The sequence below is a fragment of the Diabrotica virgifera genome, chromosome 10 (assembly GCF_917563875.1).
Source record: "Diabrotica virgifera virgifera chromosome 10, PGI_DIABVI_V3a".
NCBI classification, from domain to species: Eukaryota; Metazoa; Arthropoda; class Insecta; order Coleoptera; family Chrysomelidae; genus Diabrotica; species Diabrotica virgifera.
The window spans coordinates 13,858,461-13,881,393 of NC_065452.1; the positions used below are offsets into that span (position 1 = coordinate 13,858,461).

General features: G+C 32.7%; 1 protein-coding gene across 1 annotated transcript; it reads right to left on the reverse strand.

Moving 5' to 3' along the window:
• Positions 1-1,398: 1,398 nt before the first annotated feature.
• On the reverse strand, positions 1,399-22,398 carry LOC114333920 (growth/differentiation factor 8). The gene is made up of 4 exons (XM_028283914.2): positions 21,921-22,398; positions 19,065-19,298; positions 12,089-12,486; positions 1,399-3,544 (listed from the first exon to the last, which is right to left on the reverse strand). Exons 1-4 carry the CDS (start codon positions 22,309-22,311, stop codon positions 3,377-3,379), a joined length of 1,191 nt encoding a protein of 396 aa, XP_028139715.1. The 5' UTR covers positions 22,312-22,398; the 3' UTR covers positions 1,399-3,376.
• Positions 22,399-22,933: the final 535 nt, after the last annotated feature.

A 22,933-nucleotide genomic window follows, 5' to 3' on the forward strand; every position in this document is an offset into this window, starting at 1 on the left:
TAAAATTTAAACTAATTGACGAATCATCTTGAAATTTTTTGTGCATTATATGGACTGTTTGACTCAACTTTTCATGCAATATCAAATTCAAATAAGGGAATCACCTATTAAGCTTTCTAAAAACTTTAAACCATCTTTTAAAAACCGATGTTTAATTCTGAATTCCTTATCAGTGTACAGTGGAACCTCGATAACTCGGATTAATCGGGACCGCGACCAATCCGGGTTATCTAAAATCCGAGATAGCCGGAGAATATGGTAAAAATTAATAAAATACGGTATACTTACAGATAAACGCCGTTAGAATTGAAATAACATGAAATATATTTATAAATATGCACAGTTACCTACTCATTAAAATTACTAAAAAAAACACCAAACCCAAACGTAAGCAAATGGAAGCGAACAATACAAGACACACAATACTAAAGACCATTGTTTATAAAAGAATTTTTTAAATAGTCTTTCCTAAACAATGCTGACAGTTTGAAATAAAAAGGAATAGATACTACAGACAGGTGGCTGTTGTTTCTGCGGCGTGTGCTATGAGTCATTTTTAATATCGTATATATGTAGTTCAAATTACACACATACACATTATCTCTTAAATATTATATTACATACATTTTTATTGTTGAAAGGTTTGTCTGATAATTAACTATTTTGATTGGAAATAAGCCACAATTAAATTGAAAAATACAAAATATTGAAAATCAAAATGTTTATCTGATGAAAATCGGTCCGGGTTAGCCGGACTTCCGGGTTATCGGGGGCCGACTTATCGGGGTTCCACTGTATTGTGAAAAGGGATATATACTATCTTTGAGAAGTTTCCTTTTTCGTGTATTTTCTATCATGTTAATTAAATTATCAACTTCTTCGACAGCCGCAACACCCGTTTAACACATTTTTTTTATTATATAATTACCCACAAAACAAATCAAAAGATAATATATTTTTGCCTCTGATGACATTGACAATCATAAAATAGGTTATACCAGACTTAAACAAGGGTGTGGGTCGGTATAAACTTGGACTAAATTCTTATACCCAGTATAACCTATATCTAAGTTATTCCATGTTTATTGGTAGTGATTTTGCCTATACCTGATTTATTCTCAGTATAACTTTTATACTTGGTTTATTAGTAACAGTGAGAGAGTTTAAGAAAATCTGCGGACAAAATCAAAGAACTGCTTGGACAGTCTACTGTGGGAAAAGCCAGGCTTTCAGGCTACAAAAAGCGCTCTCAAAAGATCCACATCTGTATGTTGGCATATTAACGAAGAAAGATGGAAGTAAAACCCAACCTTTGCTAAAGTGCTAAGATCCTGATAAATTTTTATTCTTTTATTTTATGTACTGTCCAGGAATTTGCTGGTTGCAAAAATAAACAAGTTCTTATTTTACATTTTTTATTTGTCACGTAAAATCAAATATTTTAATATGTAATATAAAAATACGGTACTAAGTCTATTAAATAAATAATTATTACTAACTAAGTGTAGAAATATAGTGAAACATCGCACCTGGCCAGGCACATCGCTACGCACGTCGCCGAAGAAACAAATTAATGTATTTACATAACAGTGAAAATAGTGGAACATCGCGCCACGCCAGGCATCTCGCTATTTATTTTTCTTTATCAATATGCGATGGTCGTAGCAATATGCCTGGCGAGGTGAGACGCTTCACTATATTTCTACACTAACGGGAACGTTCATACAAACAAAAATAAATTAAATCATATTCTAGCAGTTACTCTAATATCACACTCACTTGAAAGAACACTTTTTTTGCATTTGAAAACTATTACACATAGTCAAAATTTGAAATATCTTTCATATCGAAACTTTCACACTTTTTAAATTAAAAAGTCTAAAGGAAACTTTCACAAAACTGAAAGTTTAGTAGATACAAAGTATCAACTTTTTATACCTGAAACTCCCTGAGACATATTTTGAATACGATAAGTCATGACATCACGCCGTCATTTTTTCAGATTTAGCCTGTCTTCTAGAGATCAATAGAACATACCAGACAATTCCTATATCATTACATTTTGTCTTGTAAAGTTTTGGTCTAGAAACAGACGAACCACTCTGAACCTGAAGCTGCCTCTTATTACTTTAGAGGCACCTGAAAATTTTTAGGGTAATCTATACATATTCCTATGCCCCTTAAATCTACCAGAGCCCCTAACAAATTTCACAACGATCGTCAAAGCCTGCTAAATAGTGCCCGATTTTTCAGAACGTTCTAGAAACTGTAAAATATGTCAAAACGATCCTGAAATATTAAAGTATGCTATAATGTTCCTAGAGGCTCCTTAATTATTCCTAGCTGTTCATAAGTTTTCCAGAGCCCACAAATTGAACTATATGGTATACTCCAAAGTGTTTTGAGGTGTCCTAATACATTTCAGAACACATCAGAACTACTCTAGTCTGTTTTAAAGTCTTCTAGAAACCACTAAAATGATCTTAACCCTTCTGAAATCCCACAAAGCTCTCTAAAATATTTAAGAGTATATTGAGGTGCTTTAGAAACCCCTAACTTATTTTAGAACAGTTCTTAAATATTCCAGTCTGCTATGAAGTCTTCCAGAGGCTCCTAAAATGATTTGAACTATCCTGGAGTCGTCCAGAGTATTTTAGAAACCCCTGACACATTTCAGAACAGTTTTGAAATATTCCAGTCTGGTATAAAGTCATTCAGATGCTCTTAAAATGGTTTGGACTGCTCTGTAGTCTTCCAAAACCTCCTAAAATATTTCAGCGTGTCCTGAGCTGTATTGGAATCCACTGAAACCTTACAGCACATATGAAACTTTGCTGGATGTCCTTAAGCCTTCAAGAATCCAAAATGTACAATGTATTAAAAAGATAAAGAAGTAATACTTAAAATGTGTAAATTCACAAGACGGACTGAATCAGAAAAAATAACGGCTTCACATTATACTAATTAACATGAACACCTCAAATAAAATTACGTACGTCATTCTCTGCCATAACATGAAATATTATTAAGGAATTTTAAAGTTATTGTTGGGTTTACTAAAGAAACACAACTCTTTCCTGTCAATAACTCAATAACAACAATATTGTTATAGTATTAATTAAATTATTTTTATTAACTGTTTTCAATAACTTTAAAAGATTCCTTGTGAATTTAGTTCATTTGCCAATTCGTTTAAGATGCACTGTTAAAAATGTCGCATACGTTCTTCTTCTTAAAGTAATGTTTGGCGAAAAACTTCTAACTTTTAACTGAACTACTCTTCTTCTACGTCGTCACAAAAAACTTGTTTTCACTGGGATATTCAGATATCACTATAGTCACAATACTGTCAAAAGTTATCACGTTTTTCGTTTGGTTACATACACCCACAACTTTCTACTATCATATTTGATAATAATTTCGTGGTTAAAGTCTTATTGCTGTCCATATATACCAGCTGTAGGGGTTGAAACTGTTTCGCCGCACAACAGGGGGTAATTTCTGGTCCTGCAGTCCTGCGTTTTTCGTGCCCTTTCATAACTTTCTGTAACAAAAAGAAATATTTCAGTGAGACATAAAAAAGGCTTAAAATATCAGTGTTCATAGACTTTACACTGTCGTACAAGTTAAAACATATTTATTAAAAGCTTTATTAGGCTGGCGCTCTGTATTGTGCAATAGACGTCTGTTTGTGACCACACGTCTAAGAGTATTGAAGTGCTACGTCTGGTTGTTTTTGTTCTATGGATGTGAAAGCTGGACAACAAAAATGAAAAATCTTAACAAATTAGAAGTGTTCTAGTTGTGGTGTTACCCTCGCATGCTCAGAATCCCGTAGACAGCACACATATCCAACTAACGTACGTTGGAGACCATGCAAAAAGAGCGAAAACTGATCAACATAATAAAAATGAGAAAGGTTCAATACTTCGGTCATGCTTATAATGAGAGGACTAAATATCACTTACTCCGGTTGATCATTCAGGGCAAAATCAGGAAAACGCTGGGGCTGCGTAACATTAGACAATGGACATGTCTAACCGTCGAAGAATTGTTTCATAAATATAGCTGCAGACCGAGAAATATTTCATCAGCTTGTTAATACCACGATAGCCAACGCTTGAAAACAAGCACGGCACACAAAGAAGAAGATCAAAATCAGAGTTAGTGTTAAAGAATCAAAAAGGGACAGATTTATATATTAAATAAAATTAACGTTAAAGCGGATACATCGTATTGATATCTAACATCAACGGCGTAACCAGGATGATCCTAAAGGGTTACAACTACTGAAGAGTCTCTAGGGGTATCGTGTTAAGCGTATATAGCTTAAAGTTCATCCCAATGGGTGGGGGGTTATAACCCCCAAACCCCCCTGGTTACGCCTATGTCTAACATTAAGGAAATTTGCAGAAATTAAAAACTTCTGATTTAGGTACTTCTAAAATTTATAATGGATTTCCATCTCCTCCTCTTCTTCTGTCTCAGATTCGTTGTCCAGTCTGATTGGAATGATTGTAGATTGACAAAGTTCTTCAATGTTATTATCAAATCAACAGTCCACAATCTTTCTTCCTGTTTTTTTAGGTTACATTTGTCCAGTTATGTTTCTTTGCGTTTTTTATGGAATTTAATAAAAGTTGTTTGACATCCTTAATATAAAATATAAAAATGTTCATAAGACCAAACATATGTGTTGCACTAGGTCAAGCAACTCGATACCTACAAGGATAATTATGGACGACCTAGAACTGGAAGGTCTCGACACCTTCATTTACTTATGCTCGCTGCTAACTAAAGATAACAATGTCAGTGAAGAAATTAAAAGAAGAATAAATAATATTGCTCGCCTATATTACTTTGGCTTAAGAAGACGGATGGCCTTAAAAATACCTAGAATAATAAAATTGATTGTCAACAAGACACTAATAAGACCAGTGCTAACATATGGTTCAGAAACTCGGTCACTTACACAGAATGACCAAGAACGTCGCAAACGTTTTGAGCGAAAAATCGTAAATAGAATATATGGAGGAATAAAAGAACAAGGTTCATGGCGCAGGCGTTAGAACTTTGAGTTGTATAGAAGTTTTGGAGAACCTGACTTTGTAAAATTCATTAAGGTAGCACGCCTTAGATGGATAAGCATAAGGCATGTAATCAGGCGAGAGGAAGATGCCATATTCCGAAAAAAATTTTGACCCAAGAGGGCCGATAGGACAAGAAGCAAGAGGAAGACCGAGACTTAGGGAGCAAGACAACTTAGAGAATTATTTAAAATCTATTGGAATTAGAGCATGGAGAAGAGTTGCCAGAGATAGGAGCGAATGGAGGATTGTTCTGAAGAAGGTTTTGACTCATAAAGAGCTGTAACGCCACTGATGATGATGTTTGACATCCTTTAATTCAAAAGTTGTATTTTGTCTGGCCACTTCACCTTTTACTTGAGCCCATATTAACTCTATTGCAGTTAGTTGACAATGATAAAGTGGCAAATATAATACCGTTTGTTTTTGCCATTTCGTCATATTTTTTATACGCTGTACTTAAACTGCCGTCAAACGGTCTTGCACTATAATGCCGTTAACAGCTATAACGTAATTCGTATGATGCGTTTGACGGCATTTTCTTTTGCTGCCGTTCGCTTTCAGTTGCAGTTCAGCATATTTACACACGTGGTGAGTTAATGCACGAGTTGAAGATTCTCTTATCTTATTTTATTATAGTGCCCGTCTCAGTATATAGTGACAAGTGTTATATTTGTACCAATTGTTAATTATTAGGGAGCGGATTTTATGCTAAATGCATATTGCATGCATATTTCGCATATTTGTAAACTTTACTAAATTTTGCATATTTTAAAGAAACATGCATATTTTGTGCCTATTTAAGAACATTTAAGTACAAAAAAAATTTTAATTTTTTTAATTCAACACAAAATTAATATTTCCCCGCACAGGATGTTCTATTAATTCAAAAACTATTATTAAAAAACAAACCATAGACTTGTTATTTACTTAAGATTAAATAAAAAGTCATCAAAACTACACAAAATGAAGACCAGTTTGTGCTCTGTGCAGCAGATTCATCATTTGAATCATTTACTTGTTTAAATAACTACATATTTAGCAGTAGGTAAGCGGTGCCATCTTTTAGACCATAGCTCAACGAGATTTACATAGAATAAATGTTACATATTGGGAAAGGAAGTTAGTTCGGCCTACTAGGAAGGTATTCCAAGAAAAAAACCAGCAGAAAGTTATTGCAATCTTTTGAAGAAATGTTTTTTGTAAAATACACAAAGTGGATAGAACAACAAGCAGCTTTTGCGAAAATACTAGAGGAAATTGCTCCACGTTTTGTCTGGAATGGAGAGTAACATAAATGTGCGGACCAGTTCTTTTTAAAACCTGATTAGATAGCAAACGGATTTTTAAAACGGCAAAACCGAATATCTTCTTTCTTTTAAGCCTATATTGAATAGGTTAGAGGACATTGAAAAGTGAATATTAATGAGAAAATGTAAAAATACTTGCGGAAGACAAACATGAAACGCTTTAAAATTAAAAATAGATGACGTAATTCATCCCCCACTAGTTCTATCATAGATCATTTTATCATATAATAATAATAAACTAGATATAGAACTCGAGGGAAATAGGTGAAGCCGACTTTTTGGAGGCAAAAAATGTTTACAATGTTTGAAATTGCACTAGTTTCCCGTGATATTCACATGGAATTTTGTGGGAGTGGCTTTTAAAGTTTAAATTAAGATAATCTCCTGGCAGAAAAATAATCATTGTTTACTTACACGAGTGTATATTTTTAAATCATAATTGGATAAGACATAATTTTTATAATACAATTTTGAAAAATCTTTGGGTTTGTGTTTTAGAGTAATTGTATAAAAATTGTCTAAGAATGCTGAGGATATCTTGGACAGACAGAATAGCCAATGAAGAAGTTCTAAGAAGAATAGATGATAACAGCAAGGAGATACCTACCTACTGGATTCCATCAAAATAAGAAAACTACAATACCTGGATTATATAACACGTGGTGACAGATATGAATTCCTAAAATTAATAATGTAGGGATAGACTTAAGGAAGGCGCTAGGGATGGCGGTTTTTCACAAAACACCGGTTTTCGGTTATACCGTTTTTTTTGCTTACGGTTTAACCTGGCGGTTATAACCGGCCAAATTTGGAAAAACCGGTTTTCGGTTTTTTTAATCCAATAGGTTACAAAGTTACATTTACAATACACTTTAGTTTGCGATACTCCATTCGACTCGATATCAATATGATCAAAATTAGTACTATCGAAAGAACATGTATTACTTTTAACACGTTTGTATATTTGTAGAATAGGTACATTTTAACTCATTTAATACTTCCTGTACGAGTGTATCGTTTTGAAAACGTAGCGAAATTCTTGGAGATTCGTATTCGTAATCAGTAATTCGATATTCATAGTCAGAGCATTATTTTTGGTAATCAGAAAAAGTCATTCACCCACTTTAAATGTCAAGAGTTAAGTGTGAAAAATAGATATTTGCGTCTAATTCAACCAGATCACTTCTTATGTAATATTATGATTACAAATACCTTTTCAAGGAAATATTATAATAAAACTTAATATTGTTTTTGGCAGATGTGAGATTGCACTTTCAGTTTGCTTCTGTATTTTATAAAATAAAATAAAATTTGAATTATGGTTTTGTTTATAATAATTACTTGAGAATAATAATTATGATTGGGATCCAAAATAATATCTAACCTAATCCTAATCACCGTAAAAACCTAATAACCGGTTTTTACTTTAAAAAGAAAAAACCGGTTATAACCGGGACAAAAAACAACCGGTTATTGCGAAGTAAAAAAACCGGTTTTAGGTTTTTCCCATCCCTAAGGCGCAGCATAGGTAGAAGACAAATGTCCTGGCTGAGAAACCTCAGAGAATGGTTTGGATGCAACTCAACTGAACTCTGTCGGGCTGTAGTGTCAAAAGTTAGAATAGCAACGATGATTGCCAACCTTCGTCACGGAGATGGCACGTAAAGAAGAAGAATAAAAATGGTTCAATCATGAAGTGCACTTCATGGCTTCAATTCTATGTTAATGAGATCGTAAGGATTTCTAGCTCTAGGTTTTTTAATATAACTCTGTGTGTGAGTTTAATTAAAATTGAATTGGAAGAGAGACAATACAGACAATACAGACAATATTATGATATGTATAGCTTGTTTAGCAGAAAATGGTTGACTTCAATTAGTGCGGTCATAAATATTATTAAATTTATCTGATTTGCCCCATTGTTAAGACCGGTCCGGAGCGATAAGCAAACGAGGTAGACAGAGTTAATCTTTTGACAATTAACACTGATTAGACGGTACTCCTATAATAAAGCAAAGGATCCACACAATTTTTACCTGAAATATGTAAATGAAACATATTTAAATTTTACCTTAAACCGGGCCTTTTATACTATTATCGGTTGACCCAGGATGTTTTAATTGAAGTCAACCATTTACTGCTAAACAAACTTTGCCATCAATTACAACCGGTAACACTAGAATCCTTATTAATGTATGAGGATGACACAGTAATAGGTGGTAATAGCCTTATAGCAGATTCCGAGAATAAAACTCAGAAAAGCAGCGTGGATCCGCAAACGTGTCAAATTCGAAATAAGTTACTTAATATCTTCATTAGCCTCTTTATTCAAAGCCGTGAGTGGGCAACTTGTCATTATATCGCGTTGGCAGTAGCTCAGTATGCTGGAAAGTTTCTATAGCTTAAAAGTTTGTATCGATAAAGCGCTGATATACATTGATTCTGCGATAAAATTCTCTGCTGGCGAGTGGTCAATAATTAATCAATGAGTTAATTGTCACTTTTAACCTGCTGTAGAAGCTCTTTGCAGAATAGAGTCCACTTTGATAACGGCCGACACAACCATGAAATGTCTTAGATACACTAAATAGCCAGGACTCTAGCCTTAATGCCGATCTATCGGAAGCACCACGCAACAGAATCACGGAACGGTGCCTCTATAAAATTACAGGTACATTAGTGTATTTACAAAATCAAAAGAAGTATGACGAAGGACTAAACAATCCTGGTTACTTCCCATGCTGAAAAAGAATGCAATGCGACAAGGGATGAAAAATGTGTTGATTCGTATAAATAAACAAGTAACTGCAACTGCAGAACCAGTGCAAGAGGTAATGGAAGAAGGAGGGCCAACTAATCCGGAGCCCGTGAATTTTACTTTGGAACAAGAACTTGAGATTGAATTGAAACGAGAAATAGAAAACATTTATAAGTAGCCAAAAAAATCTGGTTCTCAAAAAGATTACGAAAAGATTTTGGAAAAGGAAATGGCGGTTTAAGAGACCGAAGGAGTGAATGGCGATCGTTTGTCAATGGTCTATGACTATTTGATGACTTTAAAACCGACCAGCACAGAGGCCGGAAGAGCTTTCTCCGCAACCGGCTATATGTGCAGTTCTGTGCGAAGTAGGTAAGGCCTATGTTTTTAAGGTATCACTTTCAAAAAACTAAATAATTCATTTTTATTTTGATTCCACATTTTGCTGGATCCGCGCTGCATCCAGCTGGATTCAGGCCAATCTTGCAAAAATCCAGCTGGATTGAAAATGCTGCTGGATTGCTATCCCTAGTTACAACTTACGAATACCTAGGAAGTATAGGTAATTACTAACGACGGAAAAATGGACTGAGAAATAACAAATAGAGCAAAGAAATCAAAAAATGTATACTATAGACCCAATACTGGGAAAAAGAGAACATACACGAGAGACAAGGATACAAATATCTAACACAATAATGATACCGACTGTGTACTATGCAAGTAAAAACTACACACTATTTGAAAAACATAAGAGCAGAATAAATGCAACGGAGATGAGACACATTAGAAGGATAGTTGGAAAGACAAAATGAGATAGATTAAGCAATAAGACTATTAGAATGGCCAACCAAGAACCAATAATGAATAAAATACAAAAGAGTCAAATGGACGGATATGGGCATCTGATGAGGATGCAGCCCAACAGAGTTACAAGAAATGTCCACGAAGCAAATAACATCGTAAAAAGAAAACGAGGCAGACCAAGAAAAAAATGTATCCAGCAAGTATTAGGGGCGGGAAAAGTTAAACAAAAATCACTCGAGGAATTGAATAATGACAGGAAGTAGAAAATAAAATAGCTAGCCCAAATCCGACACCCTGATAGGATAAGAGGAAGGGGAGAAAAAAAGAGTTTCATAATTTCCTGTTGGCATGTTTAAGAAGTATGAATTGAAGTTCATATTTGAGAAGACTGCACACTTTTTCAACGGTTATCAGTTAATAGTTTGCAAATATATGTGGCATTTCCGTAGTAGAAGGAGTAGATAACCTCTTTATTTGGCACGTTTATATCAAACTAACTAACTTTAATAAACACAAATAATATTTTTACCGTAGCTCCATGTTCAAAAATATTTTTATGATGTGGTGCTTTTTCAAATGAAATCAAAAGGTTATGAACCACGAGATTGCGGAGGAGAATTAATGTAGCTGTTATCTCAGCGACATTTAGACTTTGACTTGCACCGTATATACAAGAACGCCGAACATACATTGTCCTCACATTTCTATTTTTTCTTCCTCAGGTCAGCTGTGTGACTGTCAAACCTTGACATCGTTTTCCTTTTTGAAATGTCAGGAAACTCTAAGGTCCAAAGTCTAGCTCTGGGTAAATATAAATAAAAGTGATATCATCTCGAAACGTGACATTAAATTACATCTAATAGAAATAATGCAATACTTTGTGGATAATAAGTCGTATCCAAAACAAAAACTTGAAAATTAAAATAAACAACTAAACTTTATTCGGTATTAGGAGAGAGTATCAATCACTGTCCAGTGGCTATTCCTTAGGCGTGCCTGTTTATAGGCGAATAGTGTAGTCTATTAATTTTTACGACTTTTATTCTATAAGTGCTATAACAATTAACAATGATGTAATTATAGAACTAAATAAGAAAAACTAACAATTTTAAGATAAAAGTGCCGCAGTAAAACCGGGAATCAATATACGGATTAATTAATTTTAAGCAACTTTTGCCGTATCCAGTTTTTCTGAACCATATTTCTAAACCAATCCATACAAAATGCTTACCAAAATAATTACCAACAGGCTATGAAATAAATTCGATAGTTACCAGCCTGTTGAACAAGTGGCATTCCGCAAAGGTTATAGTACCATAGAATAGAGCACCTACGGACACTTATCAACAAGTGTAACGAATGCAATGAACCTCTTCATTAGGCATCTAGATTACAATAAGGTATTCGATTCCATAGTACTCTGGGCCATATTAGATGGAATGAATAACGCAAGGATTGATTCCAGATATATAATACTCCTAAAATACATATACGAACAATGCAACTATGCAAATAAATGTAGCAGAAGGCCTAACAAGAAGCAAAATAAGAACGGAAAGAGGTGTTAGACAGGGAGACACCATATCTCCAAAATTATTTATTCTTGCATTAGAAGATGTGTTCGTGTTCAAGCAGTTAAATTGGGAATAACACTAAATTAAAATTGATGGCAGATTTTTAAGTCATCTAAGATTTGCCGATGACACAGTACCTACTCATAAGCAATAATACAGAGGAACTAATCTATATGCTAAAGGAGCTTAAAAAATAAAAGGAATGGTGGGTTTTATAGTGTCTGTACTCCCAATACAAGCAGGCAATAGCTTATTGAAACTTAAATCTTCTTCGTCAAATTCCAAAAGTGAAAGTTTCAACGAGAAATATGAAAAACCAATTCCGTCTTCATGGATATCTTATAAACCTGTTTCGTAGTGCTTACAAAATCCTAATTTTAATTTTGTAAAAGTCTCTAGCACAAATCTTTAGGGAGTTATGGCAAAAGCACAAAAGGCACAAAATTAATGAGTTATAGCAAAAATTTATAACACTTGTATGGAATATCTATTAAGCAAATTCAAAATGAGGTCTAAAGTGAAAATATCAATAAATAAATCTGCTGAACCTACCTGAAGTATACTGTTATGTTGTGAAGCACTAAGTGTCATTGCTGCAGCTGTTGTACAGGATCCCTTGCAGAAATACGCATTGTACCCCTCAGGCTTTATTATCCAGTCGTTCCATCCGATGTCAGTAAAGGAAATATAAAGGCTTTCCCTGCAACATTCCGTTATCCCAGAATCACAGTTGGTGTATCTCTTCTGCCTTCTGTGGGTCATCGCCCTTCTTTGTTGGGAGTGAGTGTATATCACCAAAAAGGGTTTCAGCTCACTAGTAAACGATATTGGTGATTGGTTTTTCTCCATATCGCATGTTTTGCAGACCACATTAATAGCATGCACGGGAGACTCCAGAAAATCCAGCCAGTTTTTGACTACATAGGTCACGTCAATTTTTAACCATCCTTCTGTAAATAATAATGATAAGTAAGTAAGTAAGTAAGGTATGCTTTATTGTCAAAAAATTTTACCAATTTGTGGACAAAGCTTATACAAAATAAAAAAACTACAATAAAAAACAAAAAATAATAAAAAACTACAAACAAAACAAAAACAGAAACAGACACCAAGTAAATGGCGTGAGTTATACTACTTAATATAATTTTATAGTTATTAAGTACACATTAAAAAATTAAAAATTTTGCAAACAATATGTACACAACGTCAGAGCAAAAAGAAGGCGAACGAGGAAAAGAAAGGGAAAGTAAATCAAAAGTTCTATGCCGCTGCAAATATGTATAAAAGTACTCGAAAGTAATAATCCTGCAAGTCAATTTGCTGAATTCAAATCGCTTATAAAAAAGTTATTCACTGTATAAAAAGCTCTCTCCAGCAAATAAGCTTTCAAGGCCTTGCGAAAAGCGGGAAATGCTGCAATAGATTTGATGTTAGATGGCAGGTGATTGTACATTTTTCTCGAATTGTATAGTATAGAGCACTTAACCAGCTCAGACCGTGGGGTTGGCAGATAAAGATTATGCTCCACGTTTCTAAGTGGATAGTTGTGAGTGAGTCTCTCTGGACCTTCTGATGTATGTTTGCGGATTAAACAAATCGATTCAAAAACAAACAAAGAAGGAAGAGTTAATATTTTAAAATTTTTAAAGAATTCTTGGCAATGAACTCTGCTATTGAGTCTCAGGGAGTAACGAAGAGCTCTCTTTTGTAGTTTAAAAATACGCTCAAATTGAGTCGCACAACACGTACCCTAGAATGGAAGGGCGTACCGAAGATGAGACTTAAAAAGGGCATAATAAACGGTCCTAGATGTTGACAAATTCATTTCCGTAGCAACTGATCTTAGCGCAAAACAGTTATCTTTTATATTTTTTCGATTGTCGACTTGAGGTGTTAAACAGGGCTGTGTCTTGTCGCCATCACTGTTAAAATGCATACTCATAGGAAATATTCAAAAAAGCATTAGAAAATGAAGTAACTGGCATAAAAATAAGTGGCCTACCCATATGTGAAATTAGATAAGCTGATGACACAATACTAATAGCAGAAAATATTACAGATCTACAAAGAATTTTAGATAAGGTTGTTGCAACGAGTGAAGAATTTGGTATGTCACTAAATATACAGAAAACAAAATTCATGGTTATATCAAAGAAAAATATTAGAAACATCAATCTACACGTAAATAGTAAAACGATAGAACGAATTCAGGATTATTACTATTTAGGGACAAACGTTAGTGAAATAAACGATTATACCAAAGAAATCATGAAACAGATATTATTTAGTAGAGACTTCAGCCTAAATCTTAAAAAACGAGTACTAAAGAGTTATGTATTTTCTGTTATGTTGTATGGTGTGGAGACATGGACTCTTAATAAATAATGTCTCAATAGGTTGGAAGCATTTGAAATGTGGACATATCAAAGAATGCTGAGAATCTCCTGGACAGACAGAATAACCAATGAAGAAGTACTAAAAAGAATAGAGAACAGCAGGAAGATATTGGATTTCATCAAAATAAGAAAACTGCGATACTTGGGTCATATAATACTTGGTGACAGATATGAGCTAAAATTAATAATGCAGGGAAAGATTCAAGGAAGGCGCAGCATAGGTAGAAGAAAAATGTCCTGGCTGAGAAATCTCAGAGAATGGTTTGGATGCAGCTCAACTAAACTCTTTCGGGCTGTAGTGTCAAAAGTTAGAATAGCAATGATGACTGCCAACCTTCGTTGCGGAGATGGCACGTAAAAAAGAAGAAGAAGAAGGAAAAATGTTAAAGAGTGAATTTTTACGATGCGTGCGCACACCGACAGAAAAGAGCAACAGTCTGAAGTTAGTTGCTAAATTTACGTATAAGTGCAAATAAACAGTGTGAATAAATAAAATATTGGTGTTTTTGTTAATTCAATTATTAGTCTAGGCGCCAAATAGAGGTCATCGTGTCCTTTTCAATTCTGATGGACATACTCAACGGTTTCTTATGGACTTTGGGCTGCTGATTACGAATTTCGAGGGGGGATTTCGATCCGAGTGGTCAAAAAATTGTTATAAACAATTTAATTGTTTATAGATTGTTTATAAGACTCTGGCTCATAAACTAAAAGAGATAAAAAAGAATGTTTCAAATAAAATTTGTTCATTGATAAAAACGAAGAAAAAAACGTTTACAGAACGTAAATCCAATAATTAGAACTCAAGATATTGTAAAATTAGTGCACAATGCAAATTGCAAATTGCAAAATAAATTTTTAAGAAAATTATAACTTCAAACGGGTATAACTTTAAAACAAATAAATATAAAGTAATTTAACGAACTTGGTTTGGAAGCCTATTAATGAAGCTTTAAAATGAGACCTTCTCAGGCTCATTTGCATGCGTAGAAACCGAGTTACAATCGATAAAGCTTAGAAAAATACTTATTTTGCAATTTGCAATTTGCATTGTGCACTAATTTTACAATATCTTGAGTTATAATTGTTGGATTTAAGTTTAGTAAACGTTTTTTTCTTCATTTTTTATTAACGAGAACAAATTTTATTTGAAACATTCTTTTTATCTCTTTTAGTTTATGAGCCAGAGCTCTATAAACAATTTATAAACAATTAAATTGTTTATAACAATTTTTTGACCACTCGGATCGAAATCCACCCTCGAAATTCGTAATCAGCAGCCAAAAATCCATAAGAAACCGTTGAGTTTGTTCATCAGAATTGAAAAGGACACGGTGACCTCTCTGGCGCCTAGACTATATATACAGGGCGAGGCAGATAAAAGTCCTATTAGAAATATCTCGAGAACTAAAGGCAACAGGATTATGAAAATCGGAATAAAGGAGTTTTGAAGAGTGATCTATTCCATGAAAATATTTTCATCTATTTGCTACTTCCGGTTATACCGGAAGTTGCTTATAACTTCGTTTTTTTAAAGGGATACCCTGTATATTTTTACATTTTTGGATTCTCCTCGATGTCTTGTTTCTTAAAATATTAGGTTTTGTAATATTATACAGGGTAGTTTAAAAGATAATTACGTTTTTTTTTTCTTAATTTCGTAGCAACATTCACACCCTGTAGAATTGTATTAGTTTGACATCGAAAACTCTATTTATGTTCAGATGGTTCTTAATATAGTCTTTTATTGTTATTAATTGTTAGTATAGCTAATTTTTTAATTTTAGTGTACAGGGTTGGTCGAAACTCGGAATGAGTATTTTCTGAGTTTTCTTAAACGGAACACCCTGTATTTTAGTACTGTAAGGGAATGATATTTTATGGTACTTTTTTATTTCTTAAGCATTCCCTATACCTAACTGCTTTAAATTGTGAGTTATGGGTGATTCAAGCCAAATATTAATTGTAACAAAAAATACGTAAAATTTTATTAGGTTGGCCGTGAAAATATTCAATCACAAATAATTTTTCGGAAATGAATACATATTAATCTAGATTGATCATTAAAATTAGCAATAATGGTTGAGCTATCAAAATAACTACGTAATTAAGATTGTTGGTTCAATTAACAATTAAGCACAAATAAAAGAAGTTAGGTATAGGGAATTCTTAAGAAATAAAAAAGTATCATAAAATATCACTTCATTACAATACTAAAATATAGGGTGTTCCATTTAAGAAAACTCAGAGAATACTCTTTCCGAGTTTCGACCAACCCTATATACTAAAATTTAAAAAATTAGCTATACTAACAATTACTAACAATAATAGACTATATTAAAAACCATTTGAACATAAACAGACTTTTTGTTGTCAAACTGCTACAATTCTACAGGGTGTGTATATTGCTACGAAATTTAGAAAAGAACGTAATTATCTTTTAAACTACCCTGTATAATATTACAAAACCTCATATTTTAAGAAAGAAGACATCGAGGAGAATCCAAAATTGTAAAAATATACAGGATGTCCCATTAAAAAAACGAAGTTATAAGCAACTTTCAGTATAACCGGAAGTAGCAAATAGATGAAAATATTTTCATTGAATAGATCACTCTTCAAAACCCCTTTATTCCGATTTTCCTAATTCTGTTACCTTTAGTTCTCGATATATTTCTAATAGGCCAGTTATCTGCCTTACCCTATATACGATGGATATTCCCTGATAATCTATAAGTAAAAATATATTATTTATTTTGAATATTAGTGGTAAAAGTAAAAGTACTGTTTAAGGTGTATTTATAAATTTCAGGTTATCTGTTGGTATGTATACTTTATTTACATTGTAAATTATTATAAACCATTACCTTATAATCAAATAAATATTTTTTCTTTCGTTTTAAAAAAATTGAAATCTATTTTTTAATGACGTCAAAAAAGTATAACTTCTTACGTACAGCACGACCAAATTCACTTTGTATTTGAGATTTGGATGCGCACTGGTGTTAACGTTCGTTTTTTCCGAAATTTTTTTAATTCTAATTTGGTAACGTCTCGCCAAGTAAAATACTTGCACCGTACCAAAATAAAATTCACAAAATGTGGAAAAATCGAACGTCAACAACAGTGCGCATCTAAATCTCAAATACAAAGTGAATTTGGCCGTGCTGTACCGGGTGTCCCAATAAGAATAGCTCTCGGCCATATCTCAGGAACCATATCTCAGGAACCGTTTATAATACAGCTTTGAGAAAAAAATATTTATAACAAAAGTTGCCTCGGGAAAAGCCTGGAAATTATTTTCATAATTGTAGGTCCACCGCTAGAGGGCGTATTTGAATATCAAAAATTAAAAAATCAAAATTTTACAAAATTTACCTAATGAAAGGGCACTGAAAATCCAATCGTCGTATTCTTCATAAAATTCTGCGCATATTTGATTTCACAAGTTTAAGTCTACCTTTGCAAATAAGAGGTGGGGGTGAGTGGGAACCTTCTTATAAAAAATGGCTGTAAGTCCGGTTCTGCTAAATCGAATTTTGCATACTTGGTCTTGTTGAAAACAGCTTTTTTTCATCAATATAAGTGTCTTATTTTTGAAATAGCCTTTTAAGTAATATGCAGGCTATGAGGCGTTATTTAATTATTTTCAGAAATCTAGTTTTATTAGGAAAATATTAAATACAAGTATGCATTTTAATCCTGTATTACAAAATTAGACCAAATTAGTAACATAATACCAAAAACCGCATGTCGATACCGTTTTTCTATCTCGAGATATCTGAAGAAATGTGTAAATTTTAAACCTAACTGTTACTGTAACCGGTAAACGAGGTTAAGGAAAAGTAGTGTGCTATGGAAAAAACAAATCAACATTTTCCAGATGTAAGCGTATATAATTAATTAAAACAACAATAAGAACAAACAACACTATAAAATATAACAAAGAAATAAAAGCAACTACTTACTCAATCTTAGTGACTGCTTAAATGTTCAAATTGTTGCCCATCATTTTCGATGCAAGCATTTACTCTTTCAAGAGTAGATTGAATAGCACAAGATTTAACTGTTTAAGACTTTTATTAACGGATATTTAGACGGATTAAAGACCTTGTTTCTGCCACTAGGCCCAGTACTCGAGAAAACATTATCTAGACTAGAATCTAGATAATACGAAACGCCATTCAAAGCGTTGCGAAAGCAGAAATTGAGACTGCTGTTCAATCTACTCTTGAACGAGTAAATGCTTGCATCGAAAATGATAGGCAACAATTTGAACATTTAGGTCGTCACTAAGTCTAAGTAGCTGCTTTCATTTCTTTGTTATATTTTATAGTGTTGTTTGTCTTATTGTTGTTTTAATTAGTTATATACGTTTAAATCTGGACCATGTTTCTTTGTTTTTTCCATAGCTCACTACTTTTCCTTAACTTCGTTTACCGGTGACATTAACAGTTGTTTAAAATTTACACATTTCTTAAGATATCTCGAGCTAGAAAAAAGGTATCGACATGCGGTTTTCGGTATTATGTTGCTAATTTGGTCTAATTTTGAAATACAGGATAAAAAATGCATACTTGTATTTAATATTCTCCAAAGAAAACTAGATTTCCAAAAATAATTAAATTACGCCTACTAGCTGGCATATTTCTTATTAGGCTATGTCGAAAATAAGACTCTTACATTGACGAAAAAGAGCTGTTTTCAACGAGACCAAGTATGCAAAATTCGATTTAGCAGAACCGGACTTACAGCCATTTTTTCATAAGAAAGTTCCCACTCACCCCCACCTCTTATTTGCAAAGGTAGACTTAAATTTGTGAAATCAAATATGCGTAGAATTTTATGAAGAATACGATGATTGGATTTCCAGTGCCTTTTCGTTAGGTAAATTTTGTAAAATTTAGATTTTTTAATTTTTGATATTGAATTACGCCCTCTAGCGGTGGACCTACAATTATGAAAATAATTTTAGGCTTTTCCCGAGGCAACTTTTGTTATAAATATTTTTTTCTCAAAGCTGTACTATAAACGGTTCCTGAGATATGGCCGAGAGCCATTCTTATTGGGACACCCGGTACATAATAAGTACACATAATCTTTTGTATTTTAAATTGAAACTCTCAACTTACCAGTAAGACTAGTCTCTTGGATAGCGATAGGGGTGGTCTTCTGGAAGCTCTTTTTAGTATCCCAGTGAGCTACTTCATATATGACAAAAGTCTGGTTATGCTCGTCCAAAAAGTCTTTCTCCTTATGGAACCACAACTCTGCACTGGCGACTTCAGATGTATGAATATCATTCGGCATTTGGAACGGAAGACAGGCAGAAGGAAAACGGATCGTGTTGGAACAACGCGCCTTATCTGGAAAGAAGTAAAAGGAATTCTAGTCACACGCAATAAATGTTACAATATGATAAAGTTGTTTTATTTTAATGTTTCACTATATAGGTATACTTCCGAGTTCATAGACTGTGGCACAGTCGTTAAAACTTACAGTCTAACAAGTTATCTATGAGACTTAATTCAGCTGAGCGGTGTGCTGTTTGAGGTGTGAAATTATATAAACAAGGGATCATTTTATAAAACAGGTAGATCCCTGGTTTATGAAATTTCACAGTCCGAACAATGGCACCCCGCTCAGCTGAATAATATTATTAAGTCTCTTAGACAGCTAGTTAAACTATACACAGCTTGATAATTTTTTTACTTGCTGGTTGATTGTTATTTGGTTTTTAACGTCTATCATCTAATTCAATTTAAGTTCAAGAAAAAAATTTTTAAATAAAATTAGAAAACAACAATTTGTTTTTTTATTTTTATTAACTCTTATGTAATAATATACCCCATCCAAAAAAGTGTTTATACAGTATTTCTCATGATCATCTTTCAGTGCGTCACAGTTTTTCGATTTCTTTCTAACGCATTAAATTGTATGTGACAGAAAAAAAGACACGTCGGTGATTACATTTCGTCGGTGACATTTTTATAACATTTATTCTAGTTATTCTAGTTGTCGATAGATGGCGCCATATTAAAAAATAATTTTTTTTTTATTAGATAATAATATTACAAATATAATCTGTATAATTTATAAGACTATACAAATCAAAGAAAATACCATTTTATAAATGCAAGAAACACTTTTGATTTGTTTTTATTCCAAATTGAAAATAAAATTTGACAACTGTCAGATTTAACTAAAATGTCATGTTAGAATAAATGTCATAAATGTGTATTATCACGGACTTACCCTTTTTCCTATCATTTGTTACGCACTGAAAAATGATCATGAGAAATACTGTACCACTTTTTTGTTTAATTTTTAAATAATTAAGAAATTATTTAAATTTCTTCTTCCAAATCAATAGCCATTTTGAAATTATAGATTTTGAAAGCCCAACTATAATATATAGTGAGTGAGCACGTAAAGTTTGAATAAATTCTTTTTTTTTTTTCATGAATGGGTGATTTTGGAAATAAATCCCGAAACAGGTATATTTTTATTTTTAAATTAGATACGATTTTTTTGCATATACAATCACCGGCACAAAATTCCGCCACTAAAAATTTTTGATTAAGTTTGACAATTTATAACTTTATTATTTTTATTCCAATTTTCAAGATTCTTGCATCAGCTTGCAGGAACATGTATGAATTGATATCGTTTGTTACTACTCTGGTATGATACAGGTTGTGTGATAGCTCATTTGAAAAGTTATTCATAAACATTGACTTAATTATTTACGTAGGGTGTCCAAAAAAATTTTTTTTAATTAAATTAATTGGGACAAAAATAAGAATGCATGTAATTTATTTAATTCAAAATACATTTTACTGTTATCAAAAAACAGGAAAAAATGTTTATTTGACAAATAAACATTGCCTCTCGCTTAAATTAAATGTTCAAACTGTCAAGAAGCAGGCGGGTGACAGTTTTAACATAAGCGAAAAACAATATTTACTTGTCAAATAAGCATTTTTTCCTGTTTTCTGATAACTGTAAAATGTTTGAATTAAATAAATTACATGCACTCTTCTATTTGTCCCAATTAATTTAATTCAAAAAAAAATTTTTGGACTCTTTGTGTAAATGATTATGTTAATTCAACATGTGATTATGTTAATGTTTATACTGCTGAGTAGAGAATTGAATATTAACGATTCAAATGAGCTATCACACGACACCAATTCTCATTTAAAAAAAATCATGGAATATATCATCACACCCAGACGGATGACGTGATGACTAGTATGATATATATGCCAAAAAGTCATAATTTAAAAATAAAAATCGATCTATTTGGGATTTATTTTCAAAACCGCCCATTTATGCAAAAATGAATTTATTCCTACTTTTACGACTTCACTGTATAATTCTTTTTTTTTTAATTTCTGGATTATTCCCAGAAAATGTTAGGTATATATCATTACATAACGTTATACTTTTTAATTGCTATATTGTTTACATAGTCTGTCTACTATTTACTATATACTGAGGACCGTCGCTTTACCCAAAAATTACTCTTTTTATTATCTTAGCAGTGCCTAATACTTCTTCTACTGCTTTATTTGAAATGTTCGTTTTCTCTAACTAATAAATTAAACATTGTTATAAGTTAATTAATTTATTTTACTACTAATATTTTACATCATTTATGTAACATATTATATAAAAATTGCTTAAATATTTATCTAAGACTTCACAACATTGCTACTGGTGGATTCTTAGTTGGTTCATTTCCTAAAAAACATCTTTGGTTAACAAAAATCATGTAGATGATTATTTGCTAATTGATATTAATGACGATAAATATTTAGATTAATAAATGACACCAAAAGTTTGTTATGTGTAAGTGCACTACATTAGTAGTATTTGAAAATGTTGAATTTGAACAAATTGATAATAGTTTAATGAAAAGAGTAATTTATCATGTTTTTTTTTATGAAACAAACGATTGAAAATGCGCTAAATGAAAAACTTACCTTCATAGGGGAATATGATGGCTTGTGTGGTTTTCCCGTAAAAATCATCAGAGTAGCTACTTTGCAGATTCATGTCTTGGCTGGGTAGAAGGTTTTCGTACTCTTTCACAGGTTTAGGTAGTTCAGATATAGTGATAGTAGGTTTCTCCTTAAGACGAAGCTTCTTGAGTATCTGATTCTTGATGTATTCAATACGCAACTTGGTAAATTCATCTTCAATCACTGAGTAATCCGATTTGGCATCTTTTTCCGGCACACTATTATCCTGTATTTCATTTTTCGTGTTGGTATTCGAAAAAAACACACCGAATACGGATGGAACTTTTGCGGTACACACAGTCCCGATACCCGCAACTAAAAACAACACCGTTAAGACCTTAAAAAACTTCATTGTACTGTGTGAGATGCTGCACAGTACCAACTACGATCACTTGTTTACTGATAGGGAAAAGTGCAGGCACTAAATCATTATAAACTTTACTTACCCCCCTCTTTTTCTTAACATTTCTCTACCGACTGATAGGTTTGACCCTTGAACCCAGTGGATCTGTAGTATGTGAAATTAGATAATAAGGTATATTTATATTTCTTTGACTGTTCCTATCTGAGCACGTGCTTTACACATTCAAAAAACTGATTAAAAAAACGAATTAGTATCATCACTCATAGATACGGTGACCATATGTACTTATTTAAGTAGGACAGTACTTATTTTTAAATATTGTCCTAATGTACTTTAAAACCTTTCTAAGTACTTATTTTTTCTAAAAAATGAATATTTTTATCTTTTACTACTTTTAAACAAATTTCTTTGTATACTGTTCCAGGTATTGCAGCTTTTGTGTCTTGATGGTTTCCAATATTTCCATTCTTTTGTTGACTCTTCTCATGACTTCGTTGTTTGTTATAGACTCGGTCCATGCTATCTTCAGGTACCTTCACCCACAGTTCAAATGCTTCCAACTTTTTAGTAGTCGACGCGTTAATTGACCATGCTTCTATCCCGTAAAGCA